This window comes from Neovison vison, chromosome 2 (genome assembly GCF_020171115.1).
Source record: "Neovison vison isolate M4711 chromosome 2, ASM_NN_V1, whole genome shotgun sequence".
Classification (NCBI taxonomy): Eukaryota; Metazoa; Chordata; class Mammalia; order Carnivora; family Mustelidae; genus Neogale; species Neogale vison.
The window spans coordinates 180509552-180533480 of NC_058092.1; the positions used below are offsets into that span (position 1 = coordinate 180509552).

At 35.8% G+C, this 23929-nt stretch overlaps 1 protein-coding gene across 3 annotated transcripts in view; it reads right to left on the minus strand.

The window, feature by feature from the left end:
- The window catches only part of LOC122900720 (catenin alpha-3), a 1358242-nt gene that overhangs the window by 55643 nt on the left and 1278670 nt on the right, over positions 1 to 23929 (minus strand). For 2 of the 3 annotated variants that reach the window (XM_044239621.1, XM_044239620.1), the window contains 2 exons: positions 8572 to 8677; positions 2031 to 2165 (listed from right to left, as the gene is read on the minus strand). In XM_044239621.1, the coding sequence (XP_044095556.1) occupies positions 2031 to 2165; positions 8572 to 8677 (241 nt within the window). The remainder of the gene's footprint in view (positions 1 to 2030; positions 2166 to 8571; positions 8678 to 23929) is intronic. The other variant, XM_044239622.1, reaches the window with a different exon arrangement.

A 23929-nucleotide genomic window follows, 5' to 3' on the forward strand; every position in this document is an offset into this window, starting at 1 on the left:
CTACCTGCAAGCAGATGGCTGTAAGGTATATAAAAGGAAGCATTAGATGTTCACTTTATTCAGATTTATCTTTTCTAAAGGGAAATTGTGGGGAAAATGATGACAAAATAGTTTTGGATTTGCAATGTTATTCCTTATTTTATATAATGACTCAGCTTTTAAATTGTAAATCATGGCTTATAAACTTGTGCTTACTATCTGAAAATATGGGTAAATTCGTGAATTTGAATCATCATACCAAACAGGAAATACAAATTTGTACATCTGGAGGAAATTATATTTTGGAAGAACAATTAACAGTAGCATATTTTAACAGTATATTTTTTGTGAAAGTTTATCTTCAACAACTTGCAAAAATAGTAAATAATGGGAAAATAAAATTCATATGAATTTAGGCTTTAGAATGTTGGTGGATGTGTGACTGCATGAAATAGACAAATGTAAACAGAAGATAGATTTAGGTCTACAAATAAATAATCTTTTACACATTTTAAAGGAGTATAATGTTGAATGAGAAAAGGAAGACAATGTCTAATAATTCAAAGTAAAGATACACTATTTCAAAGTATGTATGTATATATGTATATACATATATATACAAGTATGTATATATGTATATACATGTTGTGTGCATATATGCACTTATATGCAAGTATGTATTTATATACCCACACAGATTTCTGTGTATATGGCTTAGGACTGCTTAAAATGCATTTTTTGAAAAGTGCCACGGCACCAATATTGCTCAGGTTGTGTTGGTTTGTGTTGCCTGTTTTTTCAAGATTGTAATGTCAAGGAAACAAAATATTTTTATCTCTAATACTTATTAGACATCATTTCCACATTATTTACTTTTGATAAGTGCTCTTCAGTTTCATCATAGATTCAAGGTTGTTCACATGAATAACAAAGACATAAGTCTCTGAAGGTTAAGCCCATTCTGAAATTTACTAGTATGACCTTGGGGAAGTTTTCAACTTTTCTGAATGTCATTTTTTTTCCCTAGTATCAGTGAAAATAAAACAAGCAGATCAACAATCTCTCTGGCATGTTATTGTGAGGATCAAATGAAATAAAATATAAGCAAGAGCTAGATTGTCAATAGAATTAGTTCCCTACCTTCTAGTCTTGATGGTAACCTTTTCCTTTTGTTTTTGCAATTACATTCTTTTAAAGCATGTTAGTTCACTGAGGGAAAAGTTGAATGTCAGGTTATAGAAGTCCTAGAAATTACAAATTTATAAGTATGCTGTTATCATTTGTCCTCATGAATATAAGTTCCTAGAATGTTCATGATGTTTCACTTAAACTTAAATTTATAATCTCGGTCAAGGACCTTCTCAAAGTCACTGATAACTGAAACCAATATAGATATCAAATATTATTTTATTACCATGCTTGCTCTAGAGGAATGATCTACTGTTATTAAAAGATGAGTAGAAAAGTTAGACATTATTTCTACCATGATCATTTTATAGTGATTTGAAACTCAGGGTCACCAAAGAATTGATGAAAACTTTTCCAGACCACCTATGTTCTATTATACTCCACTTCTACAATTACATACAGAAATAACACTTTTCAAGGCCTGAATTTCTATGTTATAGAAAAGGATGATGGGAAAATGAATATAAATTACTAGTAATGAAGCCATTTTCTTCATTGATTTGCAAAGATTTGTAAATCCAAAGGCATATATTTCATAAAAATTATAAAGTTCAACTCAGAGATCCATCTGCCCCCTTTTTGAAGTCAGAAAACCATGTTCTAAATTAATATCTACTTCTTATCCAAGTGGCCTACAAATCCTGATTCATTCTAAAATCTGTGGAGTAAAGACAAGTTGTATTGACATAACATTTCTTTAGATTGATTCCTTGCTAATTTAATTTCATGCAATTTAATACATTCCAACTCAGTTTATTCTAACCTACATAGACCTAAAAGATTTGGTGAGGTAAGGAGGAGTGTCTCTGCTTTGTTCCAAAAATCCTTAACATGGGATGGTGTAAATGGCAGGCAGTACTCACAGCAGACATGATGAGCTCTCCTCCCAGATTCTGGATCTCAGCTTTAACTTGACTGCAGATTTTCAGTTGGTGAGAGTAAAACTTAATCTGCTCCAGATAGGCCAACAAATCTTGTTTGCATGACGGATCTGGACACTAAATAGGCATAAAAGATAAAAGTGGAAATAACAGTAATAAGTAGATCAAAGTGCTTTAATACCAACATTGGAGGTACCTTATAAGGGAGCAACTTTATTGTCATGGAGCCCCATTTCTCAGCCCAGTCCCAGATAGATTCTGATATGTTTCCAACATTAGAAGATTTTATTCATGCTTCAACCTTAATGACTTCAGCACAGATGATAGAAATAGTCAAGGAATTTTCAGACAGGAAAAGTTACATAAAATAATTGCCATTAATTTATGAAAAGGTTAGAAGTCTTCAGATTGCATTTTTAGGTGAATCTAAATAAATATTTAAAAAAGCAATTATTTCCTTCACTTAAAGTTGCTATTAGAATACTTCTTTGGGGGCACCTGGGTGGCTCAGATGGTTGGGCATCTGCCTTTGGCTCAGGTCGTGGTCTTCCTGTCCTAGGATCAAGCTCTGTGTAGCTGTGCTCAGTGGGGAGTCTGCTTGAGATTCTCTCCTTCTCCCTCTACCCTTCCTATGGCTCAACTGAGATCTCTCTTTCTTAAATAAATAAATGAATCTTAAAGAAGAAAAAAAAAAAAAACTTTTAAAAGAACACTGCTTGGGGGCGCCTGGGTGGCTCAGTGGTTAAGCCGCTGCCTTTGGCTCAGGTCATGATCTCGGAGTCCTGGGATCGAGTCCCGCATCGGGCTCTCTGCTCAGCGGGGAACCTGCTTCCCTCTCTCTCTCTCTGCCTGCCTCTCTATCTACTTGTGATTTCTCTCTGTCAAATAAATAAATAAAATCTTAAAAAAAAAAAAAAAAAAAGAACACTGCTTGGGACTGTTAGGCAAATCAAGTGGTAGAACATGATAACACACATTGGTTATTATTTCCCAGTTTATTAAGATGAGATATTGACCAGGACATCTGGTTAGCATTTTAGTGCATAGATTTTTTTTTTTTTTTTAAGTTTTTTAACCACTGGGACACTCACTACAGAAAAGCAGATGGCATGTCAGCCTAGGTGGTTTTCTCACATTAAGCCAGCCTTCACTCTTCTAGCAAGATGCTTGGTACCAACACAGAATACATCATTTCACAATGAGAGTAGAAGCAAAAAAAAAAAAAATATTTATTACCTTTCAGTCTGAATTTTAAGAGTGAATTAGCAAAATGAATAATTTTAATGATCTTTATTCCATAAGTTTCACAATTTTTTTCTTTTTTTTTTTTTTGCCCATACTGGAGTATAAACTTTATTTAAGGCACATTTAAAATGGCTTTGCAATTACAGACAGCAGTTTAAATTCTGCTATGCTGGCAAAGTTTGTTAATAAAAAGTATTAGGTGTCATTGTGAATTTCTAGAACAGAAATTTCAAGCAATCAGAAATAGCAAAGGGCTCCAGTCCATGACCTTTCCCTTCCCTTAGCGTTCATTTCTCCACTTCTACTCCAGCTCAGACGCTGTCTCATTTCATCATCCTTGGGATCATAGAAGACCAAATGAGTCCATCTTTTTCTGCAGTTTTCATGTCTTCTTTTTCTATTCTTTCAACTTTCAACAGGATGTGCCTCAGAACAAAAGCCCTCCCACACCTTTATAATCTCATCTCTCTTCCTGTTCATGACCATGAGTTCTAAAAATTTTTCAGTGTTGCCTCATTGACATTCTCAGATTTGGACATCTTTTGATTCTCACCCTCTTCTTGCACCATAGTACACACTGTTATGGCTTCAAGTACCACAAAATGCAAATAACTAAATCTTTGTCACCCAGCCCTGTTTTCAGAAGATACACATGGATTTGCCCAGTCCATCATTTGTCTCATCACTTCATACTCCACACACATATTCTTCAACTATCTCATAACCCACTTTGCCTACTATAAACCCATTTTTCCCCTCTATTAACCATCTCAGTGAGGAATGCTTTCTTTCTCTCTCCCATCTATTAAATGTGGCCAATCATTAATTTGGGATGATTCAACTCCTTGAATCTCAGCACACTTGGAACATTTTTCCTCTTTGCTATGCCCAATCACTGCTGCTCATCAGCAAACTAAGGTTTCTACTACTCAGCCATAAAAAAAGAATGAGATTTTGCCATTTGCAACAACACGGATGGGCCTAAAGGGTATCACACTAAGTGGAATAAGTCAGACAGAGAAAGACAAATACCATATGATTTCACCTATATGTGCAATCGAAAAACTAACCAAACAACCAAACAAACAAAAGCAGAAACTGTTCTGTAAATACAGAGATCAAACTGATATCTGCCAGAGGGAAAGGAGTAGGGGATGGACAAAATGAGTGAAGGGGAGTGGGAGATACTAGCTTCCAATGATGGCATAAAAAGAAAACAAAAGTACAAGCATAGGGAATATAGTGAATGGTACTGTAATAGCATTGTATGGTGACAGATGGTAGCTACTCTTGTAGTGAGTGCAGCATAACAAATCCAGTTCTCAAATCTCTAGGTTGTACATCTGAAATTAACATAACACTATGTATCAACTATACTTCAAAGAAGACACAAACAGATAATATATATTTAGTATCTATCCTTATTTAATTCCCGAGAAACTGCTAAGCATTTATTTTTATAAGATTTATTAATCTGGAGGACAAATCTAGCTATCAATATCTGCTCAAAATAACTTTCAGGTAGATAATAGCATCAAAATACAAATATTTTTTCAAGTTGCATCTAGAATATATTCTTAAGGGACATATTAAAATGATATAAGAAATGCTTCAGAAGTTTCTTTTTTGCATACTTTTAAACTGGGGTTTTGCGGGGGATACAGGTTGGGGGGTAGGTGAGCCTGGTGGTGGGTATTAAGGAAGGCATGTATTACATGAAGCACTGGGTGCGGTGCATAAACAATGAATCTTGGAACACTGAAAAAATACTTTTTTTTAAAAGAATACATTTTTGACTCTCATAACATCAGCAGGGAAATAATTCAAATGAGGCTAGACACTGACAACATTTCGTTAAAATAAAAATATAAATTATATTTGTCAGTTGTTTTGTTCAAAGTTAAATGCATTGTGTACAGTTTGGCTTGTGATCCTTTATCTTGTTTTTTAAATGCTGTCCTATCTTGAATTAGCATTGGCTTTCATTATATTTTACACTAAAATTCCATTTTAATTGTGTTCAGTTATGATTAGGTGGGAGTACCCAACAGATACTGTATATATCTTTTCTTCAGCAAAATTATAGTGAAGGAATATTATAGGCCTCAGACACACCACTCAGAGGTAAGAAAGTCTACTTTTGTCCTCGTGTAAAACACCTTAGCAGATATTCATTTTATTTCAGTTACTCTTCATCTCCTTCCTTTTTGAGATATACAGCTTCTCTAAGTAATTGAGATCTATGTATGTTTCTTACCTTGTGAGATGTTATTCAATTAATCTAATTTAGAAGATCTACTTCATATAATGAATTACAGTGTAGGGTTGAGGAATAGAAAGAGATGTATACTGAGAGTCTGGAATCTTGGATTTGTAAGAAGAGTGCTTCTCTAACATATTCTCTTTATTCATGGGTAGAATGTTTAAGAATTGTGATAGCTAACGACATCTTCTGTTAGGAATATATTGCCTAATAGAGACAGAATTTCTGCTAGAATTCTACAGAACTTAAGCAATATGTCTTGAATGGCATAAAGGACCTCCCATACCATGTCAAGACAATTCTAAAGCCCAAAATATGCTGGCTGATTGGGACAAGTGAGTTTATATTAAAGTTCTGAATGTTAAAACAGTTAATTAGGGTGCATCCAGAGTAGTAAATTATATTTGATTACACACAATAAACATATGTTCAGGGAAGCAAGACAGGAAGAAGGGTGAAAAAACTGAATGAAGAAAGAAAAAAGGAAAAAAGAAAGTTCAAATAGATAGAACTAGGAAGCTCAATTAATGAATTTCTCTTCATTCTCTCTGCATAAGAATTTTAACCTGAAATGTTAGAGAATAAAACTAAATTTAACACTATATATAGATCTAGATATCATAAGTCCGGTGGGTGGAATTGAAAAGTGGTTGATGTTTGATCTTCTGACACTCTAGTAGTAAAAGACTAGGAAGATTCACAAAAATTGTTAAAATTTTTTTTAATTAATTAGGTTGTTCAAAATAGAAAGCAACCAATGTTCCAGCAGATACTTTTCATAATACACAGACACTGAAAATTGTCTTACTTTTATTATTCAGTTGCATTCCACAATAAATTTCAGATATTATTTGCTGTCTAATTATTTTTAGAAATTTTAATCTATCAAATATCAGAAACACAGTCATAGACAATCTCCCCAGATGATAGCTATAATAAGGGTCAGCTTCATAATTATCATTTTTGATTCTTCAGAACCCTATTTGTTCAGAACAAAAGTGATTTGAAACTACTCTCCTATATGAAGTGGAAAGAGCCAAAGAGGATCATCTATAATTTTTCATTGTTCAATGACTGTTTCTTTAACCTTCTTTTAAAATGTGAAAGCTATGGAAGCAAGACAGTACATTTACTTTCTTCCATGTGATTTAGATCAAGCTAAAAACAACAATATAATGTAATAAAGCTACATTATAAAAGTACCTATAGTGAGGTGAATCTGATGCAATTAAAAAAGATCAACATAAGAAAAAAAATTTCCAAGTGACCCAATTTTTTGAACTTTGAAAGCTGCATTCTAAGAGAAACAGAAGTACATTGACAGGAAATATTAAATATTTAAAAAGTTATCAGCACACATATCTGTCTAATGCATTATGGTTTCACTTACTCTACTTGGTCTCTCTCATAAAAGTAAATGCAAAAAATTCTATAATACAGAAAACTATCAGTGGATTTGTGTTTCAATCACCTATTTATACTCTATATACTATTTATATCATATATACTGTATACTAAATAGATTAATAAAATGCTTATAATGCTTAAAATAGCAAGATACTTAAAATATACATATGTATATTCAAGAAATATTTTAAAATGTTTGTCTCTGTCAGTATTCTTGTTTGCTTTCCCCATATCTAGAAATATCTAATAATACACTTTAAAGGTGATCATGTTTCAAAAACCAGAGAATAGAAAAAGTACATAATAAGAAGCAGCCCAATAAAGTTTCCCTCAAAGTATATAAGCAATAAATGATGTTGAATAGTTGCAGAATCAAAAAGAAAAGTGCTTTTTTTTCCCAAAGGAAAATAAATATATATTATGAAGGTGAATAGTATAAAAACGTACAATACTATACCTTAGTTTAAAAAATTAAGTATGTTTCTCGATACATTAACTAAAGTAACTGACAGATTCTTCAATTAATGTTGAGCTAAAGGTAATTAATAATGTAGCTGCTGCTCAGAAAATTGTAACAAAGACAAGAAAAATCTGAAAAAAGTGAGTAATGTATAGAATTGTTGAACAATAATATTGTGCACCTGAAACTAATATAATCCCATATGTTAATTATACTTCAATTAAAATATTAAAAAAATAAAATTTTAAAATAATTTAAAATTAAGAAACAAAGCAAAAAAGAGAACAAACCGTTGGTTGTCACAGGGAAGAGAGTGGGGGGATGGGTGAAATAGAGGAAGGGAGTTAAGAGGTACGAGTTTCCAGTTATAAAATAAATAAGTCACAGGGATGAGAAGTACAACATAGGGAATACAGTTAATAATACTGTAATAACCTTGTATGGAGACAGATGACAACTACACTCATAGCATAAGCATTTTGTAATGTATAGAATTGTTGAATCACTATGTTGTACACCTGAGATGAATATAATATTGTATGTCAACTACAATTAAAAATGTTAAAAAGATAAAACAAAAAAGGAAAGGAAGGAACCCAAGTGCTTAGAAACTTTAGCATTTGCCTCCATAAGGAATATATGTTTTCTGCATTTTGTATCTTCACTTTAGTGTTCTACTATCACTATTTGTCTTAGAATTTTATACAGAATTCCAGAATATATTGTCAACATTAAAATCCTAACATAATAGAATATTGGAAGGTACTGATTTCTGAAGAGCAAAATAAGAAATCTAAGGTATTAAGAAAAAAAAAACTAACATTGAGTCTTAGAGCCCGTTAAAGTAATCTGAGTTTATTTAAAACTCAAAAAGTTGGTATTTTAAATAATTTTAATATATCTTGAAGCTCAAAAATCTAAAGAATAATAAAGCACTAAATAATAATAATAATAATGCCTTAAGAAATAATTAAGCTGCCTTAGAATGATTGTCCATTACCCATTAATTATGCAGTAAGATTTTTAAATAATAATTTAGGAAAAACCAATACAATCACATAAAAATCCAACTTTGTTTTATAATCAGTGGTGGATGGCAGAGAGCAAGTAGTACAGACTTTCATCATGTCCATTTGTAGAGAACTCACCTGGTTAGCAATCTGCCGAGCAAGGACATCCATCCTTGACCCTGATTCTGATATCATTTTAGCTGCATAGATCACATCAGTTGTATGCTTTAGTGGTCCTTTGCCCCTTAAAGTAAAAGAATACCTGTAAGTTGTAGGGTCTTACGCTAAGATACAAGTACACACATGCACACAGACACACACACACGAGATTTGCTCCTCTGAATACTGGCCATTCGCTTTACATACTTCAGTTTTGGAAAGAAACCAATTAGACATCGGTATTAAATAAAAATTGGAAAAAAATAAAAAGGGAAGTCCCATCGTGTTGAGATTCAGGAAATACTGACAAGAAGGTGAACTCCATTTGATCTTCATTCCCAGGTATTTTTAATAGTAGATATCTCAAATCGAAGGTCTTTTCCTAATTCTAAGAGGCAACATGAGATTTTGAGTGCTTTATATATGTTTTTTTTTTCCAATTTATTTATTTTCAGAAAAACAGTATTCATTATTTTTTCACCACACCCAGTGCTCCATGCAAGCTGTGCCCTCTATAATACCCACCACCTGGTACCCCAACCTCCCACCCCCCCACCACTTCAAACCCCTCAGACTGTTTTTCAGAGTCCATAGTCTCTCATGGTTCATCTCCCCTTCCAATTTACCCAAAAGCACATACCCTCCCCAATGTCCATAACCTTCCGTCCTGCGGGGTCACAGAAGGATCGTGCTTTATATATGTTAAACATTGCCTTGTCATCACCAAGTCTACTTTTTAAATCTTTATCTTTATAATTCTTTTTTAAAAGACATTATTTATTTGAGAGAGAAAACAACAACAACAACGAGCACAAGGAGGGGGAGATGTAGAGGGAGAGAGAAAGAGAGAAGCAGACTCCCAACTGAGCAGGGAGCCCAACACATGACCCTGCCATCATGACCTGAGCCAAAGGCAAATGCTTAAGCAATTGAGCCACCCAGGTGCCCCTATAATCTCTCTCTCCTTTTTTTTAACCATCTTTTAGTCAATTGCATTTTGTTTTTGCCACATTGTATCTTCTTCACAGTTAATTCATGTAGTATCATAGTAACACTGAGTATGAATCTGAAGTCCCACTATCTTGGACTGTTTCCAAAAACAGACCACTTCTTACTGTTTTGTGCAATTTAAGCAAGATAAACAGCCACTCTGTGTCCATTTCCTCGGTGGTAATAGGAGCACACACTGCATGGAGTTATTCTGAGGATTACACGAGCTAATGTCTAAAAAGTGCTCAGAACATGGCTTTAAAAAACAAGTATTCAGTAACACAAGTTCTTATTGCTTTGATTGTTACTTTAATATTAGTTCCAAAGGCCACAGAATAAAAACTGGGATCATTTATGGATTCTACAAGGTAGGTAAGAAGAAAGAAGTGCACTTCTTACACTTTTGTGGGATCACATAAGGAGATATTCTTTTCTATCTTCTCTTTCCTCAAAAATAAATGATTACCTGAATGAATGGAGCTTGCATACACCTCAAGCTCTCCTTTCCCTATCTCCAGTTCCTTACCCTCTTCTGTCAACACACTGACTGTTCCAATTTGGTGTCTGTTCCTTGTCATGGCACAAAATGGGACCCTGAAGGAACCACTCACAAAAGTAAGTGCTGTGATGCTTTGAAAGGAGCAGAGTGAGGGAGAGAGGCTCTGGGGAAGATTAAGCCTGTCAGTGTGAGAAAAGAAGATTCTGAGAGGCCAAAATACAGTGCCATTAGAAGAGAAGGGGAATGTAAACAATCTCTGTCCTTGTCTTATTTACACCTTGGACGGGTCTTGAGAGTAAACGCCCTCATGTGAAATCTAAATAAGATTTATTGTTAGAGGAAAATCTCTCCTCACAAAGAAGACTGTCCCTGGCTAGTAATAAGAGATGAAGAGGATTCATGCAAAGGTAAATGACAAGAGTATTCTATACTTAGAAACCTGGACACCAAAATGCTTGTGCCCTGTATGCCAAAACAGCCCTTCTGTTGCATTTTTCTCGTGATGCCTCTCAAATTCATTATGAGAAAGTTTTCCTGAAAAAAATGGAACTGCATGTTTTACACAGTGAAAATCTGGCCTCAGTATATGCTTATTACCATACTTCTCTTCGAAACTGCTGATATAGGTCGGTGTAATTTTTTTAAAAATTGGCATTAATTATGACAATGTTTAAGTTGCTCTTATCAAATTTACTTAATGCATCAGGCAGAACTAGATGTTATGGACATGGTTATCTTCAAGAAAGGCAACGCGTTTCATTTTTTCCATGCATCTCTAGAGAAAGTTGAGCTTAAATAAAGCTGTCTAAGCTTGAAAGGCAATGTATCAACTTTCCAGGTCTTAAACAATGGCCAAAGGTTGTTTCTAGGGAGAGCAGGGAACACTCCTATAGCTTAAACAAGGGACAAAGAATTACATCTAAAGAATACAGCTAATGTACACCTCACCATCAAATTAATATATTTCCCCATATAAAAACCCTAGACTGATGAAAGGGAGATTACCTTTAGCTTTAAATTCATATGTTGTTATGAGACCACTATCTTAGACACGTGTAGAACTTAAAAGTAATACATTATGACAGACCACAATTATTCTCTTCTTCATGTTCCTAATTAAATGTATTGTCTGGCAAGCTTCCTACTGAGTGCCAAACAAAATACACATTTTACAAATGATTTCATATCATGCCAAGCTTGCAGAGGAAGCCACAATTACTGAAACTATGATAAATTTTTAACATTCCAGCCTGAGACGTGCTATGTAATGAAGGCTTTTTAAATTGGGAAACACATTCAAAGGTTGTTTGCTGTCTTCATTTCCATAATGGGTTCTCAGGATCTCCTGTCAGCAAATTTTGTCTTCAATCATTGAGTTTGGTTCCGACACAGAAAGATACCCAGAGGAGGATGGGATAAACTTCAGAAATATTTTAAAGAAACTGGATACCAGAAACCTTTGATAAATAGTGGTTGCAATAATAATCTATTTCCTCCAAAAAGAGAGCAGATCTAGCTCTGGAGTAGTGAGTCTTGCAACTAATCATTAACTATGAGCTAGAAGGTATAATGGCAAAGTTTGCAATAACCCAGCAATGTTGAGGCCATGGAAAAATTTTTTAGGCAAGTGAAAGTGGTACCTTTGAAACTTAATTTATTGGTGCAACATAGACCTTTCCGCTATTTTTGATGCTGCCCCAACCTTGACTCTTATTCCTCCCACATCCTCACCCCGTTTCTGGCATCCACCTCTCCTTTCTTTCTCTTTTGATCAGCACAAGAAATGAGATGATACAGCTGGTCAGTAACAGCTCAGTTAAGTAGGGATCTGGTTTAAAAAGATAAAATACATAGTTTTACAGACTTATTTTGTCTTTTCAGAGGAAGAGAATATGTACGAAATCATTTGGCATTTTTTGCCACTGATTAAGAACAAAACAAAAAAAACTTCATTATATGTTTTGCACTTTGTAGCCCCTAAATTTTTGATACATAATATTACACCCTTTTCAAGACCAAAATCTATCTCTTCAATCTTCTTCGCTTTGATATTTATATAAAGTAAGTCCCATGATGTTTTCGTTCACTTAGTAGATGAATACAATGATAGTATATATTTTGTTTTATAACAATAACTAATATATTTAGCATTTTCTATGTGCTAGACATTATTCCATATGCAAGCTTATTTGATCATTATAATAACACTATACATTTAGAATTATTATTATTATCCTTGTCTTGCAGATGAGGAAATGGAAGGAGCGATATGGTAAATAAATCTTTTATTAAATAACACAGGTGATAACTATTAGAGATGGTATTTGGCATCAGGCAATCTGGCCACAGAATCTGCCTTTAATGACTATCTTATACTTCTTTCAATACAACACACTAAGGCAAGATTAAAATATTAATTTCAATTATTAACTAGATTTGTCATAATAACTTCACTATACAAATATTGAATCAATTTTTAAATTTTTAAATTATCATATAATGTATTATTTGCCCCAGGGGTACAGGTCTATGAATCATCAGTCTTACATAATTCACAGCACTCACCAGAGCGTATACCTTCCTCAATGTCCACCATCCAGCCATCCCATCCCTCCCCCATCTGCCTCACCCCCAGCAGCCCTTAGTTTGTTTCCTGAGTTTAAAAGTCTCCTTTGGTTTGTCTCCCTCCCCAATATCATCTTGTTTCATTTTTGTCTTCCTCCCCGATATCATCGTGTTTCATTTTTCCCTCCCTTCCCCTCCGTGAACCCCTGCTCTACCTCTCCTCTGAAATTCCTCATATCAAAGAGGTCATATGATAATTGTATTTCTCTGACTGACAGATTTTGCTTAGCTTAATATTCTCTAGTTCCATCCACGTCATTGCAAATGGCAAGAGAACCTGAATGTCCGCCAACAGATGAACGGATAAAGAAGATGGGGTTTATATATATATAATGGAGTCAATTATTAACACCTGAAACTAATGTTATATGTCAGTTATACCTCAATAAAATATAATAAAATAAACATAGGAAAAATATTGTAAAGATCTTCTTAGACATTGATGACAGTTACCATGAGTGCAGAAGAGAGCAAAGATGAGGGTTAGATCTAGGTGCTGGGTGGTTAAGAGGTTCACCAATAGCCATTTTCTCATGCACAATAGCCTTAAGAATTACAACCTAAATCTATCTCCTAGACCCAACAAAATAATGATATGTTACATTACATAGACATTTAAAGTACCTTATAGTCTTGGGATTTCTTTCTCGAGATACTATTACTTTTTCTCTGTTACTCATCTCAGTACCCTTCCTTCCTTCCTCTTCTGCTTTCTTGGATTCTTAACATCAAACTCAAACTCAGCCATTACATAAGCCATGCTAGAGGGGAGACTGAATTTCGATGATTATTTATAATACAAGATATAGAATTTGCATCTAAAAATCGTAACTTTAGACAGAGTTGTTTTATTTAATTCTAACACTCAAATTTGATGTTACTATTGCAACTCTATTGAGTAGAGTGAAACGAATATGGACTCAGTAAATACATTTTGCCTGTATCCCAGTTCTGCTACTTATTAGCTATGTAGCCTTGGGTAAATAACAGTTGGTCTGAACTTATTTTCTCTTCTTTAAAATGACTGTGATACTTGCCACATGATAAGGATTCACAAAATCATGTAATTTCTACAATATTTGGCACATATTAGTTGCTCAGCAAATGGTACTTTTTTCTGCATCCCTTTATCAATAACAGTATTTTATAAAAAAAAAATTCTGCTTGTCTTTTTTATTTAAAAATTATAGTACTTGCCAAACAATGTGAACAGACTTGATTCAATTGAGTCCTTTCTTATACCTGATCACAACATAACTCTGTATAACCTTGCTCATAATATCCTTTCATTATACACTCATACACTGGGTGTTCAGAGTCATTGTTGTTGTTCAAAGTTGTCCTTTAATTCCTTTTAAAGAGTTTATTTATATTTAGTGACATCTTTTTGGTGGTATAAACCTCCTAAGATAAGTGATTCAGCTCTACAAGAGTACCATCAGAATTCTCTTACTTGTAATCCTGAAATTAGATACAAAAGAAAAAAAAAAGTAATTATCAGGAAGCAACCAAAAATGATGAGATAAAGAGAGGTACCAGACTCAAGCAAGGATAACCTGTTCTCCTACTATTCAAACATGTAATTTTAATTAGGCAACTCTCTCCCTCTGGATGTTACTTTCTCTTGTAAAATGTTATTTTCAAATTTTGAAGACTCTGTAAAAGTCATTGGAAAATCAGTAAGTGAGTAATCTGCTAACATCATCCTGAGCAATTAGTATCCTAAGGAACCTCTAGGATTCAAGTCAGGAAAAGGGGTTGATTGCCCCGTGAAAGAAGGTAAACATTGTCTGAGAGTTATATACATTTTTTTTTTCTTTTCTGCTCCTCTGGTTCCAAATTATTCAGGGTAGTCTAACTGCTATAACATCAAAATATCTTAGTGGCTTAACCCAATGGAATGTATTCCTATCTCACATCACAATTAGGGCAGAGGATACAACACATAGCCAGTGAAGCACCTGTCTTCCAGCTCCAAGATAACCTCCTCTCTAAGGCTATGCTGGACCACAGTACCCACACATCTGACTTGAGAAAATAAATCAGAATCTCACAGGAAATTTGAAGGATCCGGGTAAGAATTGGAACACATCACTCCAATTCATATTCCAGAATCCAGAAACATAGACTCATGTAGCTACAAAGAAGGCTGGGATATATATTCTATTTGGATACAGGAACAAAAGAAAAGGGTTTTACAGCATTTTCTAAGTACATATTTCCAGAGATGTTAAAATCCTATATTTCGTTTTTAGCAACTAAAGTCTGTGTTCCTGTGAAGGGTATTTTGGATGTCACCAAACACTTCAGAAAATTGGGAAAGAACCAAGGCTCTTCACCAATACAGCTGAAGTTATGAGACATATACTCTGCCTGGGCAGAACACCAATTCTCTTTTTTGTTTTGAAATGATCACATTGTGGATAGTCTATTATTAAAGTTAAAATCTATGTTAAGTTTTATTTTCTGCATGGTGGTGATAGTCTTTCATGCTCAATCTTGTATTTATTTATGAAACAAGGGCAGGGCTTATTTCAGAGATTTTTGGGGGGATCAACCCAGAGAAAATACTTTAAGTTATTGTTGTTGCTGCTGTTATTGTAATTGTATATATGGGGCATGCATATAGGAGGTAGGAACTCCCCTCTTTAAACCTAAAAACTGGCTTTCTAAAAAATACATATATGTATATATATACATATATGTATACATATACATATACGTAGACCATAAATCTTTTCTGTTCTTCAGCCCTCAATTTCCCCAATTTGATACAATTTGTTAGCATTGTATCAAATCTTAAACAGACTATAACATTTAGAGAAGGATTTCATGGTGTCTCCTTAAGGGCCCCAAACCCTAAATACCGAGAGGAAGCAGAAGTAGAATTAAAATGAAGTATTTCCTTAGCAAAGTTTGTTTTTAACTTGTAGGCAAAGAAGAGACCAGCTAACCAGATGTTTTCGTTTTTGTCTTTCGTAACACAGACAACCTTCCCCAGTTCTTCCTAAGTGTGAAGATTTCACTACTTTTTGTATAATTTTATACTGAAAGCATACATAATTTAAAAAAAAGTTTTTGTGAACTTACTTTACTGTGTTCCAGGAACTGTTAAAATGCTCAACTTTCTCACTCAATTCTCACACCCAGCACTGTGCATCACCCACAAATTTAAGAGTAGCCATCATATCACAGATACTCCTAGAATTATGCAGAAGACAAGTTATGCTGCCTTACGTGTTCCTAGAATCTATTATCTGTTTCAAGAATCTATTATGTTCTGTTCTAGAATCTATTATATTTTCCCTATAAATAAGAAAACAGGAGCATAAAAGCTCAAAGTTTCTTAACTTTTCTTCAAGGTACATGAATATTGGTTGGTCTAAATTTAAAAGCAAGGAGTTTAAGTCATTACTATCTTCAGAGCCAATTAAAAAGAGATCATGTAGGGATGCCTGGGTGGCTCAGTGGGTTAAGCCGCTGCCTTCGGCTCAGGTCATGATCTCAGGGTCCTGAAATCAAGTCCTGCATCGGGCTCTCTGCTCAACTGGGAGCCTGCTTTCCCCTCACCCTCTGCCTGCCTCTCTGCCTACTTGTGATCTCTGTCAAATAAATAAATAAAATCTTTAAAAAAGAGAGAGAGAGACATCATGTAGGTGGAAATATCATCATAGGTTTTCTGTCAGTACTCCTCTTGAAGCACTGAAATTCGATGGATAGCTCTGAGTCAGTGGAATGTTTCATACATCGTAAGGAAGTACACAAGAACAAGATTCCTAGGCACCCTTCTGTACAGGGTTCTATTAAAGCATCACATTCTGTCTATCTGACCAGTTCCAAAAGTTATGAAATAACTAACCTCTCCTTTGATTAAATTTCTTTTATCAGCAACTTGACCTTTCTCTCTTTCTCTCTCTCTCATTCTATTTGGGACTGAAAGCAGATCTAAGGGAAAAAAAGAAAAGAAGAAGAGAAGAGGTGAGGGGAGGAGAGGAGAGGAGAGGAGGAAAGGGAAGGGAAGGGAAAGAGAAGAGACGAGAAGGGAAGAAAAGAGAAGAGAAGAGAAGACAAGACAAGACAAGAGAAGGTCACAATTGTGTTCTCTCCCAGCTGCACTTTTAACTTTCGATTCAGAGAGATGTAGCTACTGGTAGGAGTCCATGTTTGACTACCAGAAGCTTTTCTAGAACCAAAAATGAAGACATGAATGTTCATTTGAGGATTCTAAAACTGGCAAAAATTGTTGTGTGTAGGTAGAAGTTTTTTTCTAGCGACCTCATCCCCATTTATGACCAGTTAAATAAACTGCTTTCATATCACATCTAAAGATCATAGACATCTGAGAAAAACTGCTGCTCTCATCTGTTCTTCTGAAGGTAAGGACATGCCCATGCTGACGTAAAGGGAAAACTAGAGTTGGGAGCTGCATTGATTCTGATTCTCACTGCTCCCTCTGTCTCCAGAACTGCAATCCTATCTTGTATCAGTTGTTCTGCTAATCTTTCCTCACAGAGTTCTTGTATTAGTTTCCTATTTCTACTATAACAAATTATCCCAAAGTGGGGTCTTAGGACATCAGAAATCTATTATTTTACAGTTCTGGAGGTCAGAAGTCCAAAATAAGTTCATTTCACAAGGCTAACATCGGGGGTATAGCTCAGTGGTAGAGCATTTGACTGCACAAGGCTAACATCAAGGTGCCAATAGGCTGGTTCCTTCTGGATGGAGTCTGTGAGGGGGAATCCATTCCCTTGCCTTTTTCAGCTTCAAGGAGCCACAGGTGTCATTTGGCTTGTAGCTACTTCCTCCAGCTCCTAAGCAACAATAAAGGTGATTCAAATCTGTCATCACATCAGTGGCTTTCTCCTTTCTGACTTCCTGCTCCTTCTTGTAAAGACCTCTGTGTTTACTTCAAACACACCGTGATAATACAGGATTATTTTCCCACTTCAATATCACCAATATAATTGCAATTACAAAGTTTCTTCTGTGGGATGCCTGGGAGGTACAGTCAGTTAAGTCTACAAATCTTGGTCTTGAGCTCAGGGTCATGAGATCAAGTCCCACATTGGTCTCCCAACGGAGTCTGCATGAGAGTCTCTCCCTCCCTCTTCCTCTCTCCCTCCTCCCACACTCTTTCTCTCCTCCTCTCTCTAAAGTAAATAAATAAATCTTTAAAAATAAAGAACAACAACACAAATTCTCTTTTTCCATAGAAGGTGACATTCATAGGTTCACAGGATTCATGGGATGAGGAGGTAGACATCTTGGAGAGCTATTATTGTTTATCACAGTCCTCATGAGTTACTACCAAGGAGTCTGACTTGGGTCCTATGAGGGAGTTACTGGTTTTTCTGGACATAGATCAAATCAGCTGAACAAATTGATGGTGCTGTGGTGGATGCTTCTCCAACTTGCTACATTTCTGTTTTGGGGGGCTTTTTGTTTGTTTGTCTGTTTTTCACATGATCTATATTATTCTAACTGCCAGTAAAAGTGTCCAGTTCTTGGTTCCTAATGGTTTGCTAGCTGTATGTTCTTTTACTTACAATTCATATCAAAGAATGAGGCCTGGGGAAATTTGGAAATCTGGAAAAAGCAGAGTTACCTAGAGAGATAATTCACAGGCTTGGTGGTATTCTCCTTCCCCCTCCCCCATACACTACACATTAATTTTAGCATGCTTTTCTTTCCTCCCAGGGCTACACAGGAAACACACACAATCACTGAAAGCACATCAGACTCTAGCCTGGGGTGAGAGGAGGAAAAGCATCCTCGCTGGGGTGGGTGGGGAAAGTTTTTCAGGTGATTATTACATGTTTGAAAACTCTGGAACATATTTTCATAAGACAATGAGAAACTATAAACATATAAACATGGAGTGCCTGGGTGGCTCAGTGGGTTAAAGCCTCTGCCTTTGGCTTGGGTCATGATCCCAGGGTCCTGGGATCGAGCCCCGCATCGGGCTCTCTGCTCAGCAGGGAGCTTACTTCCCTTCCTCTCTCTCTGCCTTCTTCTCTGCCAACTTGTGATCTCTATCTGTCAAATAAATAAATAAAATCTTAAAACAACAACAACAACAAAACATATAAACATATGACATTGAGAAACTCTATCCACTGCATACTGAAAGGGGTCATTTAGGGAGAAAATTACAGTTAAAATAATTTAAGATATGTCTTGCAAATTATTGGTTATTGAAACTGAATTAAAGGATAAACTTCTCACTGGTGGCTCTCCAGACTCATAAGGGTAGTGAGCATTGACAAGGAAGCCCATTTATATCCAACCCTGTGCATGGGAAAGTAACCCCTTTGGCATCCTCTCCCCAAAAAAGACTTTATAAGTCATTATTCATCAATATCCTATCAGGACATAATGGGAAATCCGTACTCAGCACCAACATTTGAAAACAGGTCTTTCCAAGCCTTCCACACATTACTTCTCTAAGTGTGCATATTAATCAAAGCCAATGTACTGTAAATACAATCACACTCTCTGACTGTGGGAGTACCTCTTTTTCCTGTTGGCATTGGCCTCAGCATTAATCATGTACATGATCTCTTACAGAGCCTGGGCATTTTTTCCAGTTTCCCCTTAAACCACTGTGATATACTGCCTGCTCCTGCTCCTTTAATATCAGACCAAATTATATGGGTTTAGAAAATAATCACTTTCAATTTATGAAAATAATATAATTTAGCATTTGACCTCCTTAAGCCTACAGACCAGCTCACTTCTTATTCTAGTCATAGCCCTATGTTATCCTAAGGTCCTGCTGAAGAAACATAGCGGGTGAAGGGGTCACTAACTTAGTCAAGACCTACCCACGTGACACAGAGGAGGTTCCAGGGTCTGGTTTGCCACCAGCATCTGGCCTTCTTACTGCTTCTGATGAGGAAGTTCTAGAACCTAGGTGAGGTTCGGTGGGCTGAGGTCCGGAGCCAATGACCCAAGAAAGAATTCTTGAGACATCTTTGGTGCAAAATGGTGATTTATTAAAGCACGGGGACAGGACCCGTGGGCAGGAAGAGCTGCCGCCCCGGGTTGTGAGGGATGGCAGGTTATATACCTTGCGGTTGGGGGAAGATGAGGGGAAGGGAGGTTCAGAAGGGCTATTGGGGTAAAGAAGACTATCAGGATGTTGAAGGCCTGGTTACTATCAAGCCAAGGCCACTTTCCCTCTAATGAGGCATTAACATAAAGACAATTGGGAGTCTCCTGGTGGAATGTGACATTCCTGCTATCAAGCGTCCTTGTTAATGAGATTTAGGTTTAGAAGAAATTTAACTTTATTTACTTTTCCTTCTACCTCCACCTCCTTCGGTTTTTTTATGGAGGGGAGGGTGACGTTAGGGCTTGAGGAACTGAGTTATGTGTCTTTGGAAATTGGGCTATTGATAAGGTAACTTCTTTGTTGTAAATCTCAAGGACATTTGCAAACCAAGGGAGACTCCTGCCTTGCAGGACTGTGATCTCTGCAAGGTAACTATTTGTTTTCCTTCTAGGATAGTCAGGGGTGCCTGAGGAATGTGACACGTATTACTGAGGGGAGCGGGTGGAGAGGGGGTGCAAGGCGCCAGCCCCTGCTCCGTCCTCAGCCAGCCTCCTGCTCCCTCATCACTGAGATAAGGGAAACTGCCAGTCAATCTTTGGCAAGGCCTCCCTTCCTTCCCTACCCTAGTTGGAGATAGCTATCGTTTATTAAATTTTTAAGATATTACAAAGCCCACCATTTTCATATGGCTTATTCCGATTAAGTGTGACATACACAGTTTTAGGCAGCTGGTTTTCTGGTTAATGTGCCACAATTGCCGCTCTCCATTGATTTGTATGCTTTATTGAATTTATTGTATTGTGCAGTGACCCAAAGCTGATTTCTTTAAAGTAAAAGGTATGGTTTTAAAATATGAATGAAATAACCTGCTCTAGTTTCAGACACACATTATTTTCTTACTTCCTCCCTCTGTCAGGCCTAATATCCCATTATTTATCTAATGCTGTGTGAGACAACATACTTAATGGTTCCTCGGTTAAGAGATGTTAAATCAGTATCATTGTAAAACTGCACGATATGGCATCATGCCCAGCTGTGCGGCCCACCCTCTTGTCTGTGTGTGCCTGCTTGGCCCTAAAAATCTCTTGCCTTGAAATCAAACAGACGCATGCCATACTTAGTTATTTAGACCTCCTTTTATATTGGAGGGCTCAGTCTGGAAGGTCACCCGTCGATATCAGACTGAACTATATTAAAAGGACCATAACCCAGTTTCGAACTGTGTGCTTAATGATTTATTTCTTATTAAACCAAAATTACAATAGAAAGGAATAGAAAAGAAAGTCTGGGCTTAGGTTTTTTTTTTTTCTTCCTCCCCGCCCTTTTTTTTTTTTTTTTTAATGTTCTAGACTTCTTTTGTTCTTTGTTAGGCAAGGGTGCTTTGGGGCCCTCTCAGCAGTGCCTTGGGTCAAGGTGTCAGTTTGCACGGGACCACAGATCTCCTCCTCCCTTCTCTATGGGGGGTCTATTTCATTCAGGGCCTGCCTGTTCTCTTTCTGAAAATAGGCCTCAAAGGTTTCCCGAAATTCTTTTGAAAACTTTAATGATGGCATGCAAGCATATTGAACTTGACTGAGATAGCTGTCTTTCTCTCCTGCCTAGCGCTCCTCCCTAAACCTCCATGTATTTTTATTTTATTTTATTTTATTTTATTTTATTTTTACTATTCCTTGAAATATGAGATACTGGGTCTCCAATTAAGGGGAAGGTGGTATATTTGAGGAGAAAATAATGGGAAACCAGAATATCAATGGCCATATGATAAGATAGTTATTCTGAATAAAATCCAAATTTATTACTCTCAAGAGGAAGCTCAGAGAATTCATTTCTATGGCTTTACAGACTAGGGCTGAATAACTTTTTCCCCCAATGGGGAAAAAAATGACATTTTCCCAGAGGCTAAAATCATTAAGACAGTGACTATTCCATGGGATCAGTTCCAAGAAAGTTAATATGCTTGTGCCAGGAGCTAGCATTCTTAAGACATCCCCTCTTAACATTGAAATTTTGATGTTTTGAACGGAAAAACATTCATGGTTTTAGCCAAATAGGTTGCTTTGGGGCCTTTATTCAGCTTGCTCTGTGGAGCATAGCATGAGATAACACATTTTACCTTCAGCCCATCTCTCTATACATATTTACTTACAGTACGTGTGTGCTAATAAATTATACCTATTATAAAAGATACATAGACATATAAATTTTAAAGAGATCAATCAAAGCTGAAGAAACTACTTTAAATATCTTGCTAATGATAATGGCATTAAAAAGAACCTCAAGACACAATATACCCTGAAGGAGAAATTTAACATGAGTTTTAGAGAATATAAATCCATTCTTCAAGCAGTCTTCGTGACAATTAATTTTATTGGCTCAGTTCCTGTCAATTTTTACGAGTTCTTCATTGATTTTAGCTTTGGAATGTGACTAGCCAATATCTTCTCCTAGAAAGAAAGAGAATTGTCAACTCTGACATCTTTTTCTTTGTTTGGAAATATTTCCCTTTTAATTATCCTCTATCCACGTTTCTTTTTCTAAAAATTTAAAAAACAGATCCAGAATAATGAAAGTTAGCTTAGTTGAAACTAGTTATTATACTGGAATATAATTCATAAATCCAGTTAACCAGGCACACATTAACTCTGATATGTGGAAAGTTATTGAACAAGTGAAGGTACCATAATCAATCCTTCTAGACTCTTGTCTGCAATAAGCAGTAGACTATCAGCATCAGTCATATACAAAATACTGGTAAGAATACAATTCTTAACGTTTTTGATTACAAACATAAATAAAATTTCAAATATTTCATTGCCACTCTCCAACTGAACAGCTAACAACCCCACTTTAGAAAGTACCATTTAAACACATAGCTCAATGTTCTCTTTTCCAGAAAGTCTTTCCAGTTGCCTAAAGCAGGAAATACATATTTAGTCCCCCTAAACATTTCTGCCATCTTACAGTACCTCTCTTGAGACTGTCGTCCATTCCTGCCTTAGAGTTATGTATATGCATGTCTCAGCTCTTGAACTAAGACTCTAAGCTTATTGGGAAATGGTCCATCGATAATTCATACTTAGGTTTCCCAGAACATTTGGAGGCAGGGAATGCAGTAAGGAGACAAGCCATGAACTTACATATAGTTCTTTCAAAAATAAATATTTCAAGAGATAAGTTAATCAATTCCCTTATCCCAGCTGCAAAGAAAAGAATACAAAACCATGAAGTTTATTTTGTATTCTTGCCTCTATTAGGTAAACCAAATAATAGATTGCCAGAGGCAATCTAAAGAACTATTAATAAAAGTATATTTATTTAAAAGGTTCAAAATAAATATCAAATTCACAATGGATAATCACCTAAATAAGCAACTGAAAGAAGGCAATGAATGATTATCCTAAGACACTATTTTATTCTAAAATTTTTCCATAAGAACATATTTTTATTATTCCTAACTTTATTGGGTAAAGAGAAGAAAGCATTATGTAAGTTAAAGAACAACCAAAAACAGTTTATTCCTGTAAGCACAGATGTTATAGTAAAGACAACAGGAATTATTTTTAGGTGCCTTTTTAGAGCAGCAAAGAACTAAAGGTGAAAGGCGACTTCAAATTGAAAACCAGAAAACATTAGAAATAAGAAAAAAAATCCAAGGAACAAAAGGACAACTTATTTTTAAACATAGCTGCTATTTCTAGAAACATGGCAAATACTTGAAGGGCTGGGAATTACAGGTTCTGCTCTGTCTTCTGAGAGTTAAGCTTGGGCATCCTTTCTGGTGCTGCACATACTCAGATAGCTCCCAAGGATCACCAAAGTGAGATTAACAATTTCATTTTCTTTTCAAAGGTTATGTTCCCATCATTAAGCCATGCACATGATAACTAACTGTGGGAAGGTGTGCCAGGCCAGACTGGTAGAATTGCACAGGTTACTGCTGAGCCAAGTTGAATAAACATAAAGAGCAGTCAAATCATGTGCACTGTCATTTATATAAGGATTCTGAAGACATAGCCCGCTACGAGACGGGGGCCTCCTGCCAAAATATGGCTCTTGGAATCAAAATTCCATATCAACCACATGAGAAAGATTCTTCATAACCATGCACATATATTTTTGTTGCAGTTTTTATCTTAACAATGAACAAGTATTGTCTCTGGCAAGGG